General features: G+C 42.4%; 1 protein-coding gene across 2 annotated transcripts in view; it reads right to left on the bottom strand.

Annotated features, from left to right (window-relative positions):
• EPG5 (ectopic P-granules autophagy protein 5 homolog) overlaps window positions 1-17,927 on the bottom strand; it is a 138,110-nt gene that overhangs the window by 67,148 nt on the left and 53,035 nt on the right. For both annotated transcript variants that reach the window (XM_032654432.1, XM_032654431.1), the window contains exons 18-25: window positions 15,005-15,149; window positions 14,579-14,776; window positions 14,081-14,191; window positions 12,587-12,709; window positions 11,420-11,586; window positions 10,379-10,600; window positions 8,221-8,344; window positions 1,478-1,622 (exon numbers count right to left, since the gene is read on the bottom strand). In XM_032654432.1, the coding sequence (XP_032510323.1) occupies window positions 1,478-1,622; window positions 8,221-8,344; window positions 10,379-10,600; window positions 11,420-11,586; window positions 12,587-12,709; window positions 14,081-14,191; window positions 14,579-14,776; window positions 15,005-15,149 (1,235 nt within the window). The remainder of the gene's footprint in view (window positions 1-1,477; window positions 1,623-8,220; window positions 8,345-10,378; window positions 10,601-11,419; window positions 11,587-12,586; window positions 12,710-14,080; window positions 14,192-14,578; window positions 14,777-15,004; window positions 15,150-17,927) is intronic.

Raw genomic sequence — 17,927 nt, 5'->3', positions numbered from 1 at the left:
AAAAATTAAAGAAAACTTAATAGCCATGACTTTACTTGGCATAAGAAAACTTGTATTGTTTGTAATCCAAACAGATGGAATTTAACATTCCAAACAGGTCAAGTCCAGGACTGTCCCTTATAGCTGGGGTTTTTCCACTAGAACTACCACTCTATGCACAGAATGTAACAAAGCTGGATATTCACCATGAGGTAAGACTCCTGACTATGTTCAAGTCTCTTTCAAGCAACATTAGGTCATGACTCTAAAGGAAAATGGGGGTGGGGGAGGTGGGGAGGGTCTTTTTCTAACCCAATATAACTTATTACAAAAGAAAAATCAAGGGTGGTACTTTAAATCCAAAACAAAAGACAGAAAAAACCTTAATTCAGAGCATATTTAACTATAATCACAACTCTGGACCACAACTGACAAAAAGTTACAAAGCCAACAAATTTAAGAAAAAGAAGTTGGTGTCGTAAGTATACAATAACCTATGAAGAGCTGCTGAAATTTTTCCTACATCACAATCACAAGTTCCACCGTTTGATATAATCATCATGTAACCTGCTCTCATCTGAGAAAAACCTGAAACTAATTATTTAAAAATCTAGGCTTTAACTTTATTTAGAACTGCAACCTGTACTGATCGCCAGAAACAAGACAAGTGGTGAAGAGCAGGGTCTCTGAAGCCTGCTCTTCAAAGCCCCAGCTTTGTGACTTCAGAAAGTTACCTAAGCACCATACACTTCAGGTTCCTTATCTGCTCAATGCAAACCCCAAATAATTAAATTCTAGCTTCTACTTTACATGTTGTAAGTCAATTAAAATATCTTTTTAAAGCATTATGCAGAAAATGAACCACAAAGTACATAATCACTTTCCCAATACCAATTTACAAGAAATACAGGGGACAGAAAAACATTAAACTATACCACAAAGGTATAATTAGCAACATCCAGACTGTGGGGAAACTCCATGGCAAGAGTCATGCCTCAGTGTGGGCCAATGAGATGTAACTGGAAAGTCTATGAGCAACTTCTTGAAAGAGTCCTTAAAAGAGGGAGACTTCCCTACCCGCTGAATGGAATGCAAATGTGACAGCTTAAGCTTAAGCAGCCACGTTGAACCATAAGTGGATGTCAGATGTGAACACAGTGAGACAGCAAGATAGGAGGTGCACGGGTCCTTGAAGGCTTTCAGGCCATAGAGCTACTGCTCTGAACTGCCTGCCTCTAGACTTCTTTTACATGGAAAAAAAATCCCTATCTTATTTAAGTCCTCACTGTTTTTGGAATTTCTCTCATTCAAAGCATAACCTAACCCCAAGTGGTTAACAAGTTAACAATGAACTCCTAAAAAAGCAATTCTCACTGAGGGATACACTTTGTGAACCTTAACCCTCAATGGCTCCGATTCACTCACTCACCCGTTCATTCACTCATTCATTCACTCACTCATTCATTCAAAGGGTCTGATGCGCACTCACACAACTCACCCAACAAAGGATCAGTGAAGTCCAGTGGCACCGACGAACTGCAGGGTGTAGAATGGGACTCAAGCTTGGCCTGCATCCACAGACTAATGGTTTCCTGAAACTCATAATGTATGCGCTCCATGTTCAAATACTCCATCCACAGGTCCTAAAATGGAACCACAGGACTTTAACTTTCAGAGATGAATCACATGTTCACATATAAAACTGTATATTTAACTTTACAGTGAACCCATAAGTTTCAACATGAGGTGGTCCACTCCAGGCTCTCCAAGCACTAGGATAAATCACATTTAAAATGGGCACTCTAGGGAATTCCCTGGCGGTACAGTGGTTATGACTTGGCACTTGAACTGCCTAGGGCCCGGGTTCAATCCCTGGTCAGGGAACTAAGATCCTGCAAGCTGTGTGGTGCGGCCAAATAAATAAATTTAAAAATAAAATGTCTAACAACCTTAGGAATCTCAAAACTTTTTGACTGTGTACCATGACTGGAAAAAATTATTGCAACAGCCTCACTAAATGTATATTTATAAATTACATACATATACTACTGAACTAATATAAGACATAGGTAAAAAAAAAAAAACAAATTTTAAAGAGATAAAAAATAAATATATTGAAAAGAATTGGATCTGGATTATATCAAGCCCTAGGTCCCAATACCAACTTACAGGAAATACAGGGGACAGAACAACATATTAAACTACACCACAAAGTTATAACCAGCAAAATCCAAGCTGTGGGGAAGCTCTATGGTCAAACTACACAGTTTCTTCAACAAATAAGTTGCAATTTAAAAAAAAGGATACGGGGAGGACCTACAGATTTAAACAGATTAATAAGAACTATCAACCAATTACAAAATGCCGACTCTGATTCAAACAAACTGTAAAAGTAAATAAAAACAAAACTTTTATGACATTTGTAAGAGCACTGGAAATTTGAACACTGTCTAGATATTTGATATTAAGAAATTACTGTTAATATATTTCAGATATAAATGCTCTTAGGTTATGTTATTATTTTTTTTAATAAATTTATTTATTTATTTTTGGCCGTGTTGGGTCTTCATTGCTGCACGCAGGCTTTCTATAGCTGCGGTGAGTGGGGGCTACTCTTCGTTGCGGTGCATGGGCTTCTCATTGTCGTGGCTTCTCTTGTTGCAGAGCACGGGCTCTAGGCGCTCAGGCTTCAGTAGTTGTGGCACGTGGGCTCAGTAGTTGTGGCTTGCAGGCTCTAGAGCTCAGGCTCAGTAGTTGTGGCACATGGGCTTAGGTGCTCCGCGGCATGTGGGATTTTCCCCGGCCAGGGCTTGAACCTGTGTCCCTTGCATTGGCAGGCAGATTCTTAACCACTGCGCCACCAGGGAAGCCCTGTTATTTTTTTTAATCTTCGTCTTTTAAAATATGTATCAAATGCCCTCTAGGATTAGCTCCAACATGGTGGTGGGATTGGATTGGCTATAGATGAAACTAGACACATGATACAGACAGGCAGAGGGAGAAGGGCATGTCTATTATACTATTCTATTTTTCTGTATGATTGAACTTTTCATTATAAAAGGTAAAATAAGTAAATAGATATGATTGACCAAAAAAATAGAAACAGAAATTCCAGTATTTTCCTCCCACTCTCCAGTGAGCTGTCTTGCATATTTGTCTTGTATAAAATATGTCTGGCATATATTTCACTCTGGTGATGACTATATATTAGAATGGTAGACTGTCATTAGTAAAAAAGAAAGTCAACTATCAATGAACACCAAAAACTACAAACAGTAATAGCTGATGAGCAGATAAGGACTGTGGCTTTGTGGACAATGGTTTTTTTTTTTTTTTTTTCTGATTTGGAGTGTTCTAAAGGATACCTATAAATGTAAAAAGGTTTCAGGCTTCTCAGTTAGCACACTCCCATGAAGTCCTAAATCGTTATTTCCAAACCAATCATGGCACAAGGCATTCCAGACTCAGAGAAGGAACACCAAAGTCATCCAGATCACAAGCCTGGATCTTGGATGTACCAAACTGTTTGAGGTGCTGTACCAGATGCTCCTACTGTGTTTACATATCTCCTTTAACTGGGGTCTGGATGTCACTTTCTCCACCTCTGTGCTAAAGTACTATTGACAGAGGCTAACAATTAGAAAAGAATACTGAGAATTAACAATGGGTAAGCAGAGATGTTTCAGAAACCACTAAAAGGACAACTCTGAACCCGAATTACTGATTCAAAATACTAGCTATAAAATTAAATGGCCAGCAGAAACTAACACAACATTTTAAAACAACTATACTCCAATAAAAAAAATTTTGTAATAATAAAAATTTTTTAAAAATCAAATGGCAAGCAAAGACTTTAAAAAAAAAAAAGAAAGCAATTAACCATGTAAATGCTGGGGAACCAAGATAAATATTAAAGAACCAAGAAAGCTATGATTAATTTTTTAAAACACTGACCAAGTACCTACTACATGCAAATTCTCAGATAAGGCTTTGGGCTGTGGAGTATAAAGAAGAGATGAGTATGGACCTGCACTCAAAAGATTTCAGGACACCATGATTATCTGTGTATTTTTCCTATTTCTCTGGCCCTATATTCTCAGCCTTATTTCTCTGTGCCTTTCAATGTTACTTCTCAGAGTTCCATCTTCAGTCCTCCTCTTAATCCAATTACACCCACATTTCCTACACTACCCCATTCCTGAACTCTAGACCTGTATATCCCTTCCCCACCAACTCTTTAATAAGAGCTCTCCTTGAAGCCCCTCAGGCACTTCCTCTTCCAGTACTGTAAACAGCAGCTGCCCAAACTACAAATTTGGAAGTCCTTGTACTATCTAATCTGCCCTACAACTGTATCAATCCTAATTTAAAAATCCTATTGATTCTACTAATTCTTCTTCAATATATATATATTTTTTATAAGAACAGGCTAATTTTATTTTTTTTAATTTTTTTAACATCTTTATTGGAGTATAATTGCTTTACAATGGTGTGTTAGTTTCTGCTCTATAACAAAGTGAAATAGCTATACACATACACACATTCCCATATCTCTTCCCTCTTGCTTCTCCCTCCATCCCACGCTCCCTATCCCACCCCTCTAGGTGGTCACAAACCACCGAGCTGATCTCCCTGTGCTATGCGGCTGCTTCCCACTAGCTATCTATTTTACTTTTGGTGGTGTATATATGTCCATGCCACTCTCTCACTTTGTCACAGCTTACCCTTCCCCCTCTTCATATCCTCAAGTCCATTCTCTAGTAGGTCTGTGTCTTTATGCCTGTCTTACCCCTAGGTTCTTCATGACCTTTTTTTTTTTTCTTAGATTCCATATATATGTGTTATCATACGGTATTTGTTTTACTCTTTCTGACTTACTGCACTCTGTATGACAGACTCTAGGTCCATCCACCTCACTACAAATATCTCAATTTCATTTCTTTTTATGGCTGAGTAATATTCCATTCTATATATGTGCCACATCTTCTTTATCCATTCATCTGTCGATGGACACTTAGGTTGCTTCCATGTCCTGGCTATTGTAAATAGAGCTGCAGTGAACATTGTGGTACATTACTCCTTTTGAATTATGGTTTTCTCAGGGTATATGCCCAGTAGTGGGACTGCTGGGTCGTATGGTAGTTCTATTTTTAGTTTTTTAAGGAACCTCCATACTGTTCTCCATAGTGGCTGTATCAATTTACATTCCTACCAACAGTGCAAGAGGGTTCCCTTTTCTCCACACCCTCTCCAGCATTTACTGCTTGTAGATTTTTTGATGATGGCCATTCTGACTGGTGTGAGATGATATCTCATTGCAGTTTTGATTTGCAGTTCTCTGATGATTAATGATTTTGAGCACTCTTTCATGTGTTTGTTGGCAATCTGTATATCTTCTTTGGAGAAATGTCTATTTAGGTCTTCTGCCCATTTTTGGATTGGGTTGTTTGTTTTTTTGTTATTGAGCTACATGAGCTGCTTGTAAATCTTGAAGATTAATCCTTTGTCAGTTGCTTCATTTGCAAATATTTTCTCCCATTCTGAGGGTTGCCTTTTGGTCTTGTTTATGGTTTCCTTTGCTGTGCAAAAGCTTTGAAGTTTCATTAGGTCCCATTTGTTTATTTTTGTTTTTATTTCCATTTCTCTAGGAGGGGGGTCAAAAAGGGTCTTGCTGTGATTTATGTCATAGAGTGTTCTGCCTATGTTTTCCTCTAAGAGTTTGATAGTGTCTGGCCTTACATTTAGGTCCTTAATCCACTTTGAGTTTATTTTTGTGTATGGTGTTAGGGAGTGTTCTAATTTCATACTTTTACATGTACCTGTCCAATTTTCCCAGCACCACTTATTGAAGAGGCTGCCTTTTCTCCACTGTATATTCTTGCCTCCTTTATCAAAGATAAGGTGACCATATGTGCGTGGGTTTATCTCTGGGCTTTCTATCCTGTTCCATTGATCTATACTTCTGTTTTTGTGCCAATACCATACGCAAATCAATCAACGTGATACACCACATTAACAAATTGAAGGAGAAAAACCACATGATCATCTCAGTAGATGCAGAGAAAGCTTTCGACAAAATTCAACACCCATTTATGATAAAAACCGTGCAGAAAGTAGGCATAGAGGGAACTTTCTCAACATAATAAAGGCCATATGCCATATATGACAAACCCACAGCCAACATCGTCCTCAAGGTGAAAAACTGAAAGCATTTCCACTAAGATCAGGAACAAGACAAGGTTGCCCACTCTCACCACTCTTATTCAACATAGTTTTGGAAGTTTTAGCCACAGCAATCAGAGAAGAAAAAGAAATAAAAGGAATCCAAATCAGAAAAGAAGAAGTAATGCTGTCACTGTTTGCAGATGACATGATACTCTACATAGAGAACCCTAAAGATGCTACCAGAAAACTACTAGAGCTAATCAATGAATTTAGTAAAGTAGCAGGATACAAAATTAATGCACAGAAATCTCTGGCATTCCTATACACTAATGAAAAATTTGAAAGTGAAATCAAGAAAACACTCCCATTTACCATTGCAACAATAAGAATAAAATATCTAGGAATAAACCTACCTAAGGAGACGAAAGACCTGTATGCAGAAAATTATAAGACACTAATGAAAGAAATTAAAGATGATACAAATAGATGGAGAGATATACCATGTTCTTGGATTGAAAGAATCAACATTGTGAAAATGACTCTACTACCCAAAGCAATCTACAGATTCAATGCAATCCCTATCAGACCACCACTGGCATTTTTCACAGAACTAGAACAAAAAATTTCACAATTTGTATGGAAACACAAAAGACTCCGAATAGCCAAAGCAATCTTGAGAACAAAAACGGAGCTGGAGGAATCAGGCACCCTGACTTCAGACTATACTACAAAGCTACAGTAATCAAGACAGTATGGTACTGGCACAAAAACAGAAATATAGATCAATGGAACAGGATAGAAAGTTCAATATATTTTTAATTCATCCATTTATTTAACTACTCCTGCTATTTCAATAGTTCTTCAAACGAAGACTTTGGAAAAAGACATCCTGCTGGTAACATCCTCTCTGCCACTCCGCATCACCATGTCTTCCTATCAACCTGAGAACTCCCGTTTGTCCTTTAGGGCTCAGTTCAAAGGTCACACTCCAGCCTCAGTCTGAATCAGGTGTCATTTGTGCATGTTTCCACAGCACCCTGTGCATTCCACCCCCACAGTCTTCATCACTGGATGCAATAATTATTTAGTCCCCCATCTGACAGTAAGCACCTTAAAGGCAGAGACTGCATCAAGTTTCTTTTCATCTTTGCTATTAGATGCCTGACACCTTAAAGGCATTCAATAGATACTCACAGAAGGAAGGGAAGAAGAAAAGAGAGGAAGGCAAGACAAAGAACACAGAAGAAAGTGAAAGACACCTACTAGAGATGAAATAGTATATACAGTGTGGAAGCAACTAGGTTTAAAGACCCAAATTGAAGTCTCTCAAGTCTTAGAGGATCCTAAATCCCATCCAATGTTGGGGGTCAATGCCCAGTAGAGTTCAGCCCCTAGAAAAAAGAAACTGGAACAGGAGAGATATGCCTACATACATACATACACACACACACACACACACACACACACACACACACACTCACACAAATGATAGCTACAGAAGCTTAACGAAAACTCAGAAGTTTTGGCCTAAGAAAGACCACAGACATCTTTGCTTGGGTACCAGGGAGAGAACAAATTAGGATATGTGAAGACTAGAATTGAGTATCTCCAAAAGGGCAACCAAAACTGTGATAGCTACAAGTAAGTCATCTCCAAAGGCAAACAAAGGTGAACTCCCTATCTCCATGCTACTAACTTTCTATACAACCTATGAATCTTAACAATCTTAACAAATTCTTACACAGTTTTATGGGAGTAGAGATGACTGCTTAAAAGTGTTCAGCTGCTGACGATTTAAAACAAGGAAGAATACAATCAGAGAAAGGCTGTGTTTACGAGGCTGTAGAAGGTCCCAGAATGAGCTTCAAGCCTTCAGGTGAGGCCATAGTGGGGTCAGAGATTCAAAAGGAAACACTCCTACAAAAAAATCACTTATATGTTGACAAAACCACAAAAACAATGACCATACCAGTGACCCGATTTCCGTATCAACAAGTGGTTTTACCATTAGGTTATAAAAGTAACCAATTCAAATTACAGTTAGATATGCTAAGAGAGACATTGCCATGGTTTTACCTGCTGATTCTGCATCACTTTTGCTAGCCTGTGAATATCATAATGCTTTGGCAGAGAAGGGATATACGTATCTCCTTTTTGAAAATTCTCATCTTCTAGCCATAATATATATACATTGAAGAGCCTAAAAGAAAAAACCATAATTACATAAAATACAAAAAGATGTGCAGGCAAATGAAGTTTCTTACACCTCTAGGAGCACTGGCACTAAAAGATAAAAGTTCGGAAGCACATAACACAGAAAATATTTCCAACCACCACACTCCCAAGAAGGGCCAGCAAGGGAGAAAGGTCACAAATCATTTAAGTACGATGCAATAATTGCTAAAACAAAAGGTGTGAAGAAAGGGCTCTGTGAACTCTCTTACTAAAGAGGGTTAAATACAGTACACAGAAAAAAATAACTGGAGAAGGTGACTTTAACACAAACCAAGGATCTGAACTTCAAGCTTTTCTTTCCTGGACAATCAGTCACAGTGAGCCTTGGTGCTCGGAAAAGTTTAGATAACATTCAAATAAACACCTTTTCTGTCTTTCAGAGAAAACATTAAAAGCCATTTTAAACTTATGCATTGGAAGAACCTGCCAGCTTTAGGCTCAATGACAATCCCCTGCCTCAAGGAATCACAAATAGAACCCATAGCATGTATGCACCCTGTTCCCATGAAGAAGGAACAGAAGAAAGCTAAAAACAGGGGGAAAAAAAATTCTCTATTTTCTGGTAAAAACTTTTTAAAAAATTTAATGATGCTTCCTTTGTTTTTATTTTGTTTTGTTTTTACAAGGAAGACAGTCCATTTAGCTCAGATCACTGGTATTTTAAGCAGTTGTTTGCAGCAACAGGTACCAGAGTAGTCTACAGCACACAAATTACAAAGTACCAGGTGGGGACCAGGAGGTGTGGCTGAGCTTTACTCAATAAAGTGGAAAAATACCACCTTTACCCTGGCAACAGTCTATGTAGGAAGAGACCCTGGGACAGAGCTTTGAGGCTCTTAAACAGGAGGGGCTGGGACGGAGCTCTTTTCCAGCTTGACTCGGTTATATGTCTACTTCACAACATGCCAAAGGAGGGCAAAAGGGAACATCAAAGGCTTTCTTAGCTGATCTAAATGTTCAGAGATAAAGCCTTCCCAATGGTTAAGCCCAGATAAAAATACATTTTCCTTCAAGCAAGAAAGAGACAGGGAGAAATGATTCTGGAGGCTGAGAGAAGCCCTAAGGCTTTGAGGTCAATCAAGCCTGAAGCCTGAGTGCTGGATCGAAACACTGGGTTTCCTCACCAAGACATCTGTATTCACTTTGTATTCAGAGTTCATTATTAAGAGCTGTTTTTATTAAGTCTTTTTTATTTTTATTTTTTTGCGGTACGTGTGCCTCTCACTGTTGTGGCCTCTCCCGTTGAGGAGCACAGGCTCCGGACGCGCAGGCTCAGCGGCCATGGCTCACGGGCCCAGCCGCTCCGCAGCACGTGGGATCCTCCCGGACCCGGGCACGAACCCGTGTCCCCTGCGTCAGCAGGCGGACTCTCAACCACCGCGCCACCAGGGAAGCCCTATTAAGTCTTATTTATAAGACTAATATCTCGTTTACATCAAGCTTACAAATGAAAGGTGAAAGAACAGTGTGAAGGGGACACACACTTACCTCAGAGTTCTTAACCTTTTAGGGGATGCAAATATTAAGCCTATTTTTAGAAGCAGTTTTGGAAGATTATGAATCCACCGCACCCCAGGTGGATCCCACAATCCCCTAAAGGGCCTATGAATCTCACTTAAAGAACCTTGCCTGGGTCATTTATTTCTTTTAAAGAGCTATCCTAGCAGGCTATACTAGTTGTTAACCTGCTTTATCACTTCTTTTGGTTTGTTTCTGTTATTAAATAAAGAAATAGAAGAGGTCACCAGCCCTTGAGTTTAAGAGCTTTCACTCAGACTCCAGGCACTTCACAGAGGTACATCCAAATTGCTGATTCACTCTCATAAGAAACACAAAAGAGAAACATTACAAGATGCAAACCTATAGTCAAAACCACCTTCCATATTCAATCTAACAGGTTAAGAGAATAACATCTAGCAACTGTAACACAAATCAAAGAGCCGGCACAAGTACCTGTGCTGCAAACAACAACATAAATGGCTAAATAGCCATGCCTCACCTCACGAGCTCCGTGTGCAGCTCTGGTGAAGTCAGGTAAGCAGGGGTGCCAGCCTGGGTCGCTGGCAGCCCTTCACTGCCCTCTGCTGGAACTCGGAGGGCCTTGCTCGCAGCGTGGTGGAAGTCAGCCACCTCAGTCAGACGCCTCTTCATTTCTTTTAGCAAACTGATATGAGCAGGGCTTTGAAAAAACCTTCTTCCAATACAACCATCTACGGGTAGCCTTAAAAAATGCAAGCACAGATCACAACAGGATCAACACAAGATGCTCTTTCTATGTGACACAAAATTACGGTCTGTTAAGTCAGTTTATTAAATTAATATATACTATCTCTACCTCAATGGTTATAATGAGGTTCCAACAAGATGGCACATATAAAAGCAGTTTTTAAAAGAACGAAATGCTATGCAAATTCAAGACACTGTCACCACTTAGAGGTACAGAAGAGATTAAAGATAGCCCCTTTTCTTAAAGAACTTGCAATCTGGTAGAAAACAGAAGTGATGAAGAATCAACATCCGTATGTTTCAAAGGGGTGAGTTAAGGGAGTGCAGGTGAACTAGAAACAGAGCTGGAGCCAGACAGCGATGGTCAGTGACAGTGAGCAGCCACGGCTGGCCAGAGTCCCCTCACATCCAGTGGAAACGCTGGCCTCCCCCCAGGCACTGCCTGGCCTTTGTCCACAGCTGCACTACCCATCACCAGTCCCCTCGAACAAGCTCCACCATGGCCACACAAGCAGCCTCAGTTTGGGACAGTCTCTCCCTTTGTAGCTCCAGAAGCTCTCTGTTTAACCTTGCAGGGTCCCAGGGTGTTGTCTTCACCAAACTGGGTATGGGGGGTGGTAAAGAGAGAGCGGCCACAAGATACCCTGAACTCAGAAAAGGTCTAGTCTGATAGACGTGAAACAGGAAAGGAGGGAGGCTCCTAGCCAGAGAATGACTCTAACTCCCATGCCACAGTGTGAGAACACAGAGCTGCAGAGCAATGCAAAGGTGGGAACTGATTCACAGAAACTTACTACTACTCTGGGTACCATACCCATATTGCGGTCCTGGGCGGTGAAGATACAGGAGGAAGAACTTCTGCCAAATGAGTGGCAGAAGAGGATGGTCAGAAGGCGTGACGAGAGCCTGGTGGGCCCAACGATAAATGAGCAGCCTCTGGAGGGACGGGACGATGGGGAGTTTCAGCTGAGCCTGGGCTTTCTACAAAAGAGGCGGGCTTTGAGCAACCATGTAATGACCACAATTGCAAACGGTTACTTCCTAAGTGATTCAAATGAAATGCTGAACATGGTGTTTTCAATTCAATAAGAAAAAAGAAAAGTCATATAAACCTTACTTCTCCGACCCGCTAGCTAACATTTTAACCTTAGTAGCAAGACATGTAGGGCAGCTTTTTTTCAAGAATTTCACAGGCCCCAGAATTGGACTGGGTCTTAAGCATCACCTAGTCTAATCTCATTTCCATGCCTTTCCATTCCTTTGCATGTAAAACACTATAGGCAAGAATAATATAAAAGCCAAAGTAAATTTTATCAACCTCTTGAAAATAGAGATTTTTCTTTTTTGGCCACACTGCGTGACAGGTGGGATCTCAGTTCCCCGACCAGGGGTCGGACCTGCGCCCCCTGCATTGGAAGTGCAGAATCTTAACCACTGAACCACCAGGGAAGTCCTGAAAATTTAGATTTTAAGTGGGCGTTCAAGAATGATAAATCCCTTGACAGGCTCTGAAATCCAAAAGCAAAGTCTATACTATAGCACCTGAAAATAGAAGGTCTTTAATTCTAAAGCCTCATTCCAGTCTTTCTCACACTTTAGTTAGCCTAAGGATCAGCTAGGGAGTTTTTCAAAATAAATTACTGGTCCCACTCCAGACTCAGAATCCCAGAGGCCGGGGTCCAGGAATCCGATTTTTAACAAGCTCTCTAGGGGATTCTGATGCTTTAAAACAAAGGCAATCCCCTTTACACATACAATGAACACAGCCTCAAATTATTAGGTTGTGACTCTCAATGTTAAAAGAACCTTGGAAAGGAGGTATACACTTCAACTACACCATGTTAAGCATTAGTTTGGTTACTGTGCTTTCCAAACATTCGTAACAAAAGAAAACACAGCAGTCCAAAAGCTACAGGTGAACCCATCAGCATCAAAGTGTGAACCACCTTCTACCACTCAAATGCAGAACTGCTATTTGCACCTTCAGAGCTTGGTCAGGGGTAAATGCAGAGTTTATAACCAATTCCCCTTCAACAACTCTTCGGAGCTGGGAGTCTTCTTCAAAGATGGATTCCATGTTCAGGACTGTCCATGCAAACCAGACCTACAATAACACCAGGTAAAGAGGGGAATGAGCTACTAACTCAGACAGACAAAATACATCCTCACATTCCACAAATAAACATTACAGTTCCTAAAATTAACACATAGTTTTTATACCTATTTCTACTCTTATCACAGATATAAATTTACATGAAATAGGCCGTTGAAAACTGTTAAATTACTTTAGAAAGGCTACTTTAGTAAAAGAAGAGGTTTGTTTGCTCAACTTTAGTGCGCAGGTTCTGTATCACGAGCGACAGGAAAGAGGGCCAGATGTGAGCTCTGCCCTTAAGAAGTTTTGCATTCACCAGAGGAGACAAGACTAATATAAGTAACCATAATGTAAAGTGAGAAGTGTGAGTACTGATCAGGGGTTGAGTGCTACGGGAAACCAGAGGAGGTAGGGTGGGATCAGAGAAGGTAATATACCAGAGAAGAGTCTAGGCAGAGACTGGAGGGGAAGGCATGCCTGGGAAGAGAATCAGCTAGGCAAAAGATGGAAACTCCAGAGATGTATGCAGATAACAGCATGGGGTGTGTTTCAGCTGGATCACAAGAGGTATGAGGAAGAGCAGGAGGTAAGCATGTGATACAAAGTTGAAGGATGTTACTACTAATTTAAGTGATAAAACAGAGACATAATGGGACACACAAAGTCTTGAGAGGTGGTGGTAATGATGAAAATAATGCTGCGAATTAATGATAATGATGATAACTATAACAGCCAACACCTAGTAAACACTATTCTAAGTGCTTTACATGTAGGTGCAATCATTATTCCCATTTGACTGTTGAGGACAAAGAGGTTAGCCAGCTGCCCAAGGCACAGTGCTAGCAAATAGCAGAACCAAGGCTGAACTCCGGGTGGTCCACTCTTACTTAAGCGCTCTGCCCTGCAGCTGGGCAGGCTCTGCAGTCAGGCAGTTGGAGTCTTACCATGAGCTGTCTGACCCTGAGCCAGCCACTTGACTCCATAAAACCTCAGTTAACACCCCTGTGAGACAGGAATAGCAACAGCACCACCTCAGCAGAGGGCTACTGTGAGGATTAAATGAAAGAGTATTCTTATGCATAGTGTTAACGGACGTTAGTTATTTTAGACTATTAGTAACGTAGGTAAGGATGATAACAATATTAAAGTTCAAAAAGATAACAGGGCTTCCCTGGTGGCGCAGTAGTTGGGAGTCCGCCTGCCGATGCAGGGGACACGGGTTCGTGCCCCGGTCAAGGAAGATCCCACATGCCGCGGAGCGGCTGGGCCCGTGAGCCATGGCCGCTGAGCCTGCGCATCCGGGAGGGGCCACGACAGTGTACCGCAAAAAAAAAAAAAAAAAAAAAAAAGATAACAAATGGTCCACAGTGGGTTTCCTACCTGAGTGGGTGTGGCCAAGCCCTCCACAAAGGAAGGAGTGATGTTGCCTGCCACGATCCAGCTCACCAAAGAAGAGAGCAGACTCCGGTCACAGTGGTAGCCCAAAGCATTCTACACCAGGGGAGCATGTGGAGCAGAGAGTGGAGGCTTTAAAAAACACAATCGATGAGCTTTTCAAGAATATCAGCAATTACCTTACTACGATGGAAGATTCTGGTAAGACACAGATTTCAATAATTAGTCCACCAGCGGTTACAATCCCAGGCTGCGCATTATAGCCAAATGTAATGAGCAGCGCTCCTCCTGGGATGTCCTTCCTTTGGCTTTATGAGGATCTGCACTTAGCAGACTATGGTTACTGGATAAGACACTGTTAAGGCAGAGCTTTAAAAAGGCAGTGGCCACAGAGCAGTACTGAGAAGGGTGCATATGGGGGAACCTCCTTAGAAGACTACTATCTAGCTGATGACTGAAAGATAAATTCTCTAACAGGTTTACCTTATGTTGCTGGTAGAGCAATTTCTGCACACAGTCTTCCTGCATCAGCTGAAAAGCTGTTTTACACAAATGGTCCATGAGGAAGAGGATGGGTTGTTCTCGGTACCAAAGATGTTGGCTTATAAGAGCCTGAACCCAGAACTCCAATACAGCAACCGGGCCCACTTCATTGAGCTGTGTGCTTACAGAGATGTGGGCCTGCGGAGAAAGGGCTCAGGTGACGTGAAAGGTAATAACCAGCCTCCCATTTTTAAAACACTAATAAAATAATACCTACCTCCACTACAAAACCCAGATCTGTTGACCTTCTTGGTCAAAAGCACTATGCCAAGTGCTTTGAAATGACCAACACATAGACATGTTAGCACAGGGGTGTTTGATTGGGAAGGCGGGCAAGGGTGTACTTAGGGGCTGACAGGTCCTGACCTGGATCATGCTGTTGAGAAGCTTCACGTTGTCTCCATGGCTGGCTCCTGTCAGGTGCTGTGCCACCTTGTGGGTGACCTGTTGTGTGACACCCTGAGGGACACCGATGTCCAAGTGTAGGAAGAGGAGGAGGTGTGACAGAAACCTGCCGAGCACATAGGACAACGCACTTTACCTTCCAATCGGAAGTCAACAGAATTTCCAGTGGCTAATTACTTATGAGAAACAAAAAATACTGACGTGTCCCATTTTCAAACCAAAGCTCTATTTAGGGATTCTCATAAATCTTCAGGAATTTCAGAAGAATAAAGTTTTCCAGTTTGACGTGGGTTAAATCTACCCATGTAGTGAACAGACCTAAGACACATAAACCCATGCAAGTTAAAGAGCATTAGAGGGAAAACACCCAAAGCGCTGCTCTATCCCCTCCCAACCCCCACTAACGAGAGTAGAGATATCTATAGAATCAGTCTGCAATCTTTCATGGGGTGTCAACTCCACACAAAGTGGCATATGGAACACTGCGGGGCGGGGGGGGGGGCGGGCACGGATACCACCACATTTAAGTCACGGACGTGCCCTCGGTTCCCTGGGTTAACCAGGCTCCTTCCTCTCTCAGGGCCTTTGCCTCTGCTGGGTTTTCTGCCTGAAACACTTCCCCACATCTAACCTGGCAAACTCCTACTCATCCTTCCCAATGCATCTGCAATGTCCCTTCCTCAGAGACTTCCTGATCCCTCCCCGCCACCTAAAATACGTCTAACCCATTAACCTCCCTCATAGCACCATTGTTTTCCTTCGTGGCACTTAAAATTGGTAACTGCAGCCTGAGGACGTGACCCCTTCCTATGTGTCTGAGGGCAATGCCCAACCCTCCTGGCTCCCCATCGTACAGACGGTGGCAGCACAGAGGTTACTGCTGAGTGAGGGTGCTTCCCATTTCACAAGGAGGTACAACACAGGCCAAACTCCACTGCAGTAGAAAGGGAAAGCTATGACAGGAGAGGCGCAATGAAGCCCTGTAAGAGTTCAGAGAACAGAGCTAGCGCAGGCATTAGGGTGCAAAGGGAGAGATACAGAGGAGGAAACATCTGAAATGGAGCCTAGAAAGATTTACCTTTACTCAAAATTTAACAACTCCGGGGCGGGTGGGAGGGGTGGGAACAGCCCATTCAATCTAATTTTAAAATCTCTCAAAATTGCAAAAATCTAAAGACAATTTATTAAAATTGTTCCAGGCAGGCATCAAATTGCCTGTGTATCACTTAAGCCTTACACTCAGCTTGTATGAGAAATGGCATTATCTCATCATACAAATAAAGAAACAGAGGCTCTGAAAAGTGAAGGAACTCAACTGTGTTCACACTAGGAGAGCGATGGAGTGAGGACACAACTCAAGCCTGAAAGCCACGCGCCAACCAGATCACAAGTGGTCCCAGACTCGCTCAGGGCCTAGAGTGCTAATTTTTCCAAAAAAGGTCCCTAGGCCCTAACCCATTCCTACTGAAGCAGACTCTCCAGGGGAGGAGCTGGGAACCCATATACTTAATAAGCTCCCTCCCGTGAGGGGAGGAGCTTCTCATCCCCAGGCAAGTCTGCGACACACTGTTTGAAATGACACACAATGGGAAAACTGTAGTGTCGCCCTCATGCCTTTGGACGTACTACCTGTCCCCTGCCATACAGGCCTCCTCCACATCAGGCCTCACCTCCCCCTTCCTCGCTCTTCAAAAGGCTCCAACCAGATGACCTCCTCCCAGATCCCTGGACAGGTATTTTTCTTCCCACCTCTGTGCCTTCACTCAGCTCCTCCCCAGCCTGGTCCTCTCCAGACCCTCCTCTCACCCCCTACGGATACTGAAAAAGCCCTGTCTTGCCATGTCCTCTCCACTGACCCAACACCTACCTGCACTCCGAAGCTCAATTAGAAATGCACCTCTTGGGACTTCGCTGGTGGTGCAGTGGCTAAGAATCCATCTGCCAATGCAGGGGACACGGGTTCTAGCCCTGGGCCGGGAAGATCCCACATGCCGTGGAGCAACTAAGCCCGTGCGCCACAAGTGAACTGAAGCCCACAAGCCACAACCACTGAAGCCCACATGCCTAGAGCCCGTGCTCCGCAACAAGAGAAGCCACCACAATGAGAAGTCCACACACTGCAACAAAGAGTTGCCCCCGCTCGCCACTACTAAAGAAAGCCCACGAGCAGCAACACAGCCAAATAAATAAATTCATAAAAAAAAAAAGAAGAAACCCACAAAGTCATATTTGTGGGTCATCTCTTGCTTCTGTTCACTGAGCACCCTCTGTCTCCCTTCTGCTAACACATCCTCTCATTAAGGGAACTGTCCTTCCTCCATGCTATAGAGTTGTGGGAGAGAGGGTCTCTCAATACAGAATCCCTATACACCTTCCTCTCAGGACTGGTCAATCCCACTGGTCAAGGTGACAGGCTCAGGGAGAGCACATGAGTAAGTCACACCAATCGGAATCATTATAAGAAACAAGGATAAAGAAAAACATTTGCCTTTCCCATGGGAAACTAGCATGATGCCTGGTTCTCTCTGTAGCATATACTTTCATTCCCCTGGAAAAAGTACAACTGCAAGAGAAGGCTTGAAAGAGAGAGAAGCAGGGCCAAGGGACCTGGGAGGGTAGATAAACAGAAAGGGAAATACTAACCCAGGGCCTCTCAGCTTTGCAACTACTCCCATGTTGGGACGGCAGATTCCTGGCAGAGGCTCTCCTGTGCTCTGTGGGATGTTTAGTACTATCCCTGACCTCTGTGCACTAGATTTAAGTAGCAGCCCCCCTCAATCCCCTTACAACTCCCTCCCCCAACCACCTGCCCTACCTGCCCCACCCCACCAGGCTGTGACAACCAAAATGATCTCTAGACATTACCAAATGTCCCCTGAGGGTC

Source organism: Phocoena sinus, chromosome 14 (assembly GCF_008692025.1).
Source record: "Phocoena sinus isolate mPhoSin1 chromosome 14, mPhoSin1.pri, whole genome shotgun sequence".
Classification (NCBI taxonomy): Eukaryota; Metazoa; Chordata; class Mammalia; order Artiodactyla; family Phocoenidae; genus Phocoena; species Phocoena sinus.
The sequence above is the reverse complement of the archived record's forward strand: the minus strand, read 5'-3'. Positions and strand labels throughout refer to the sequence as shown.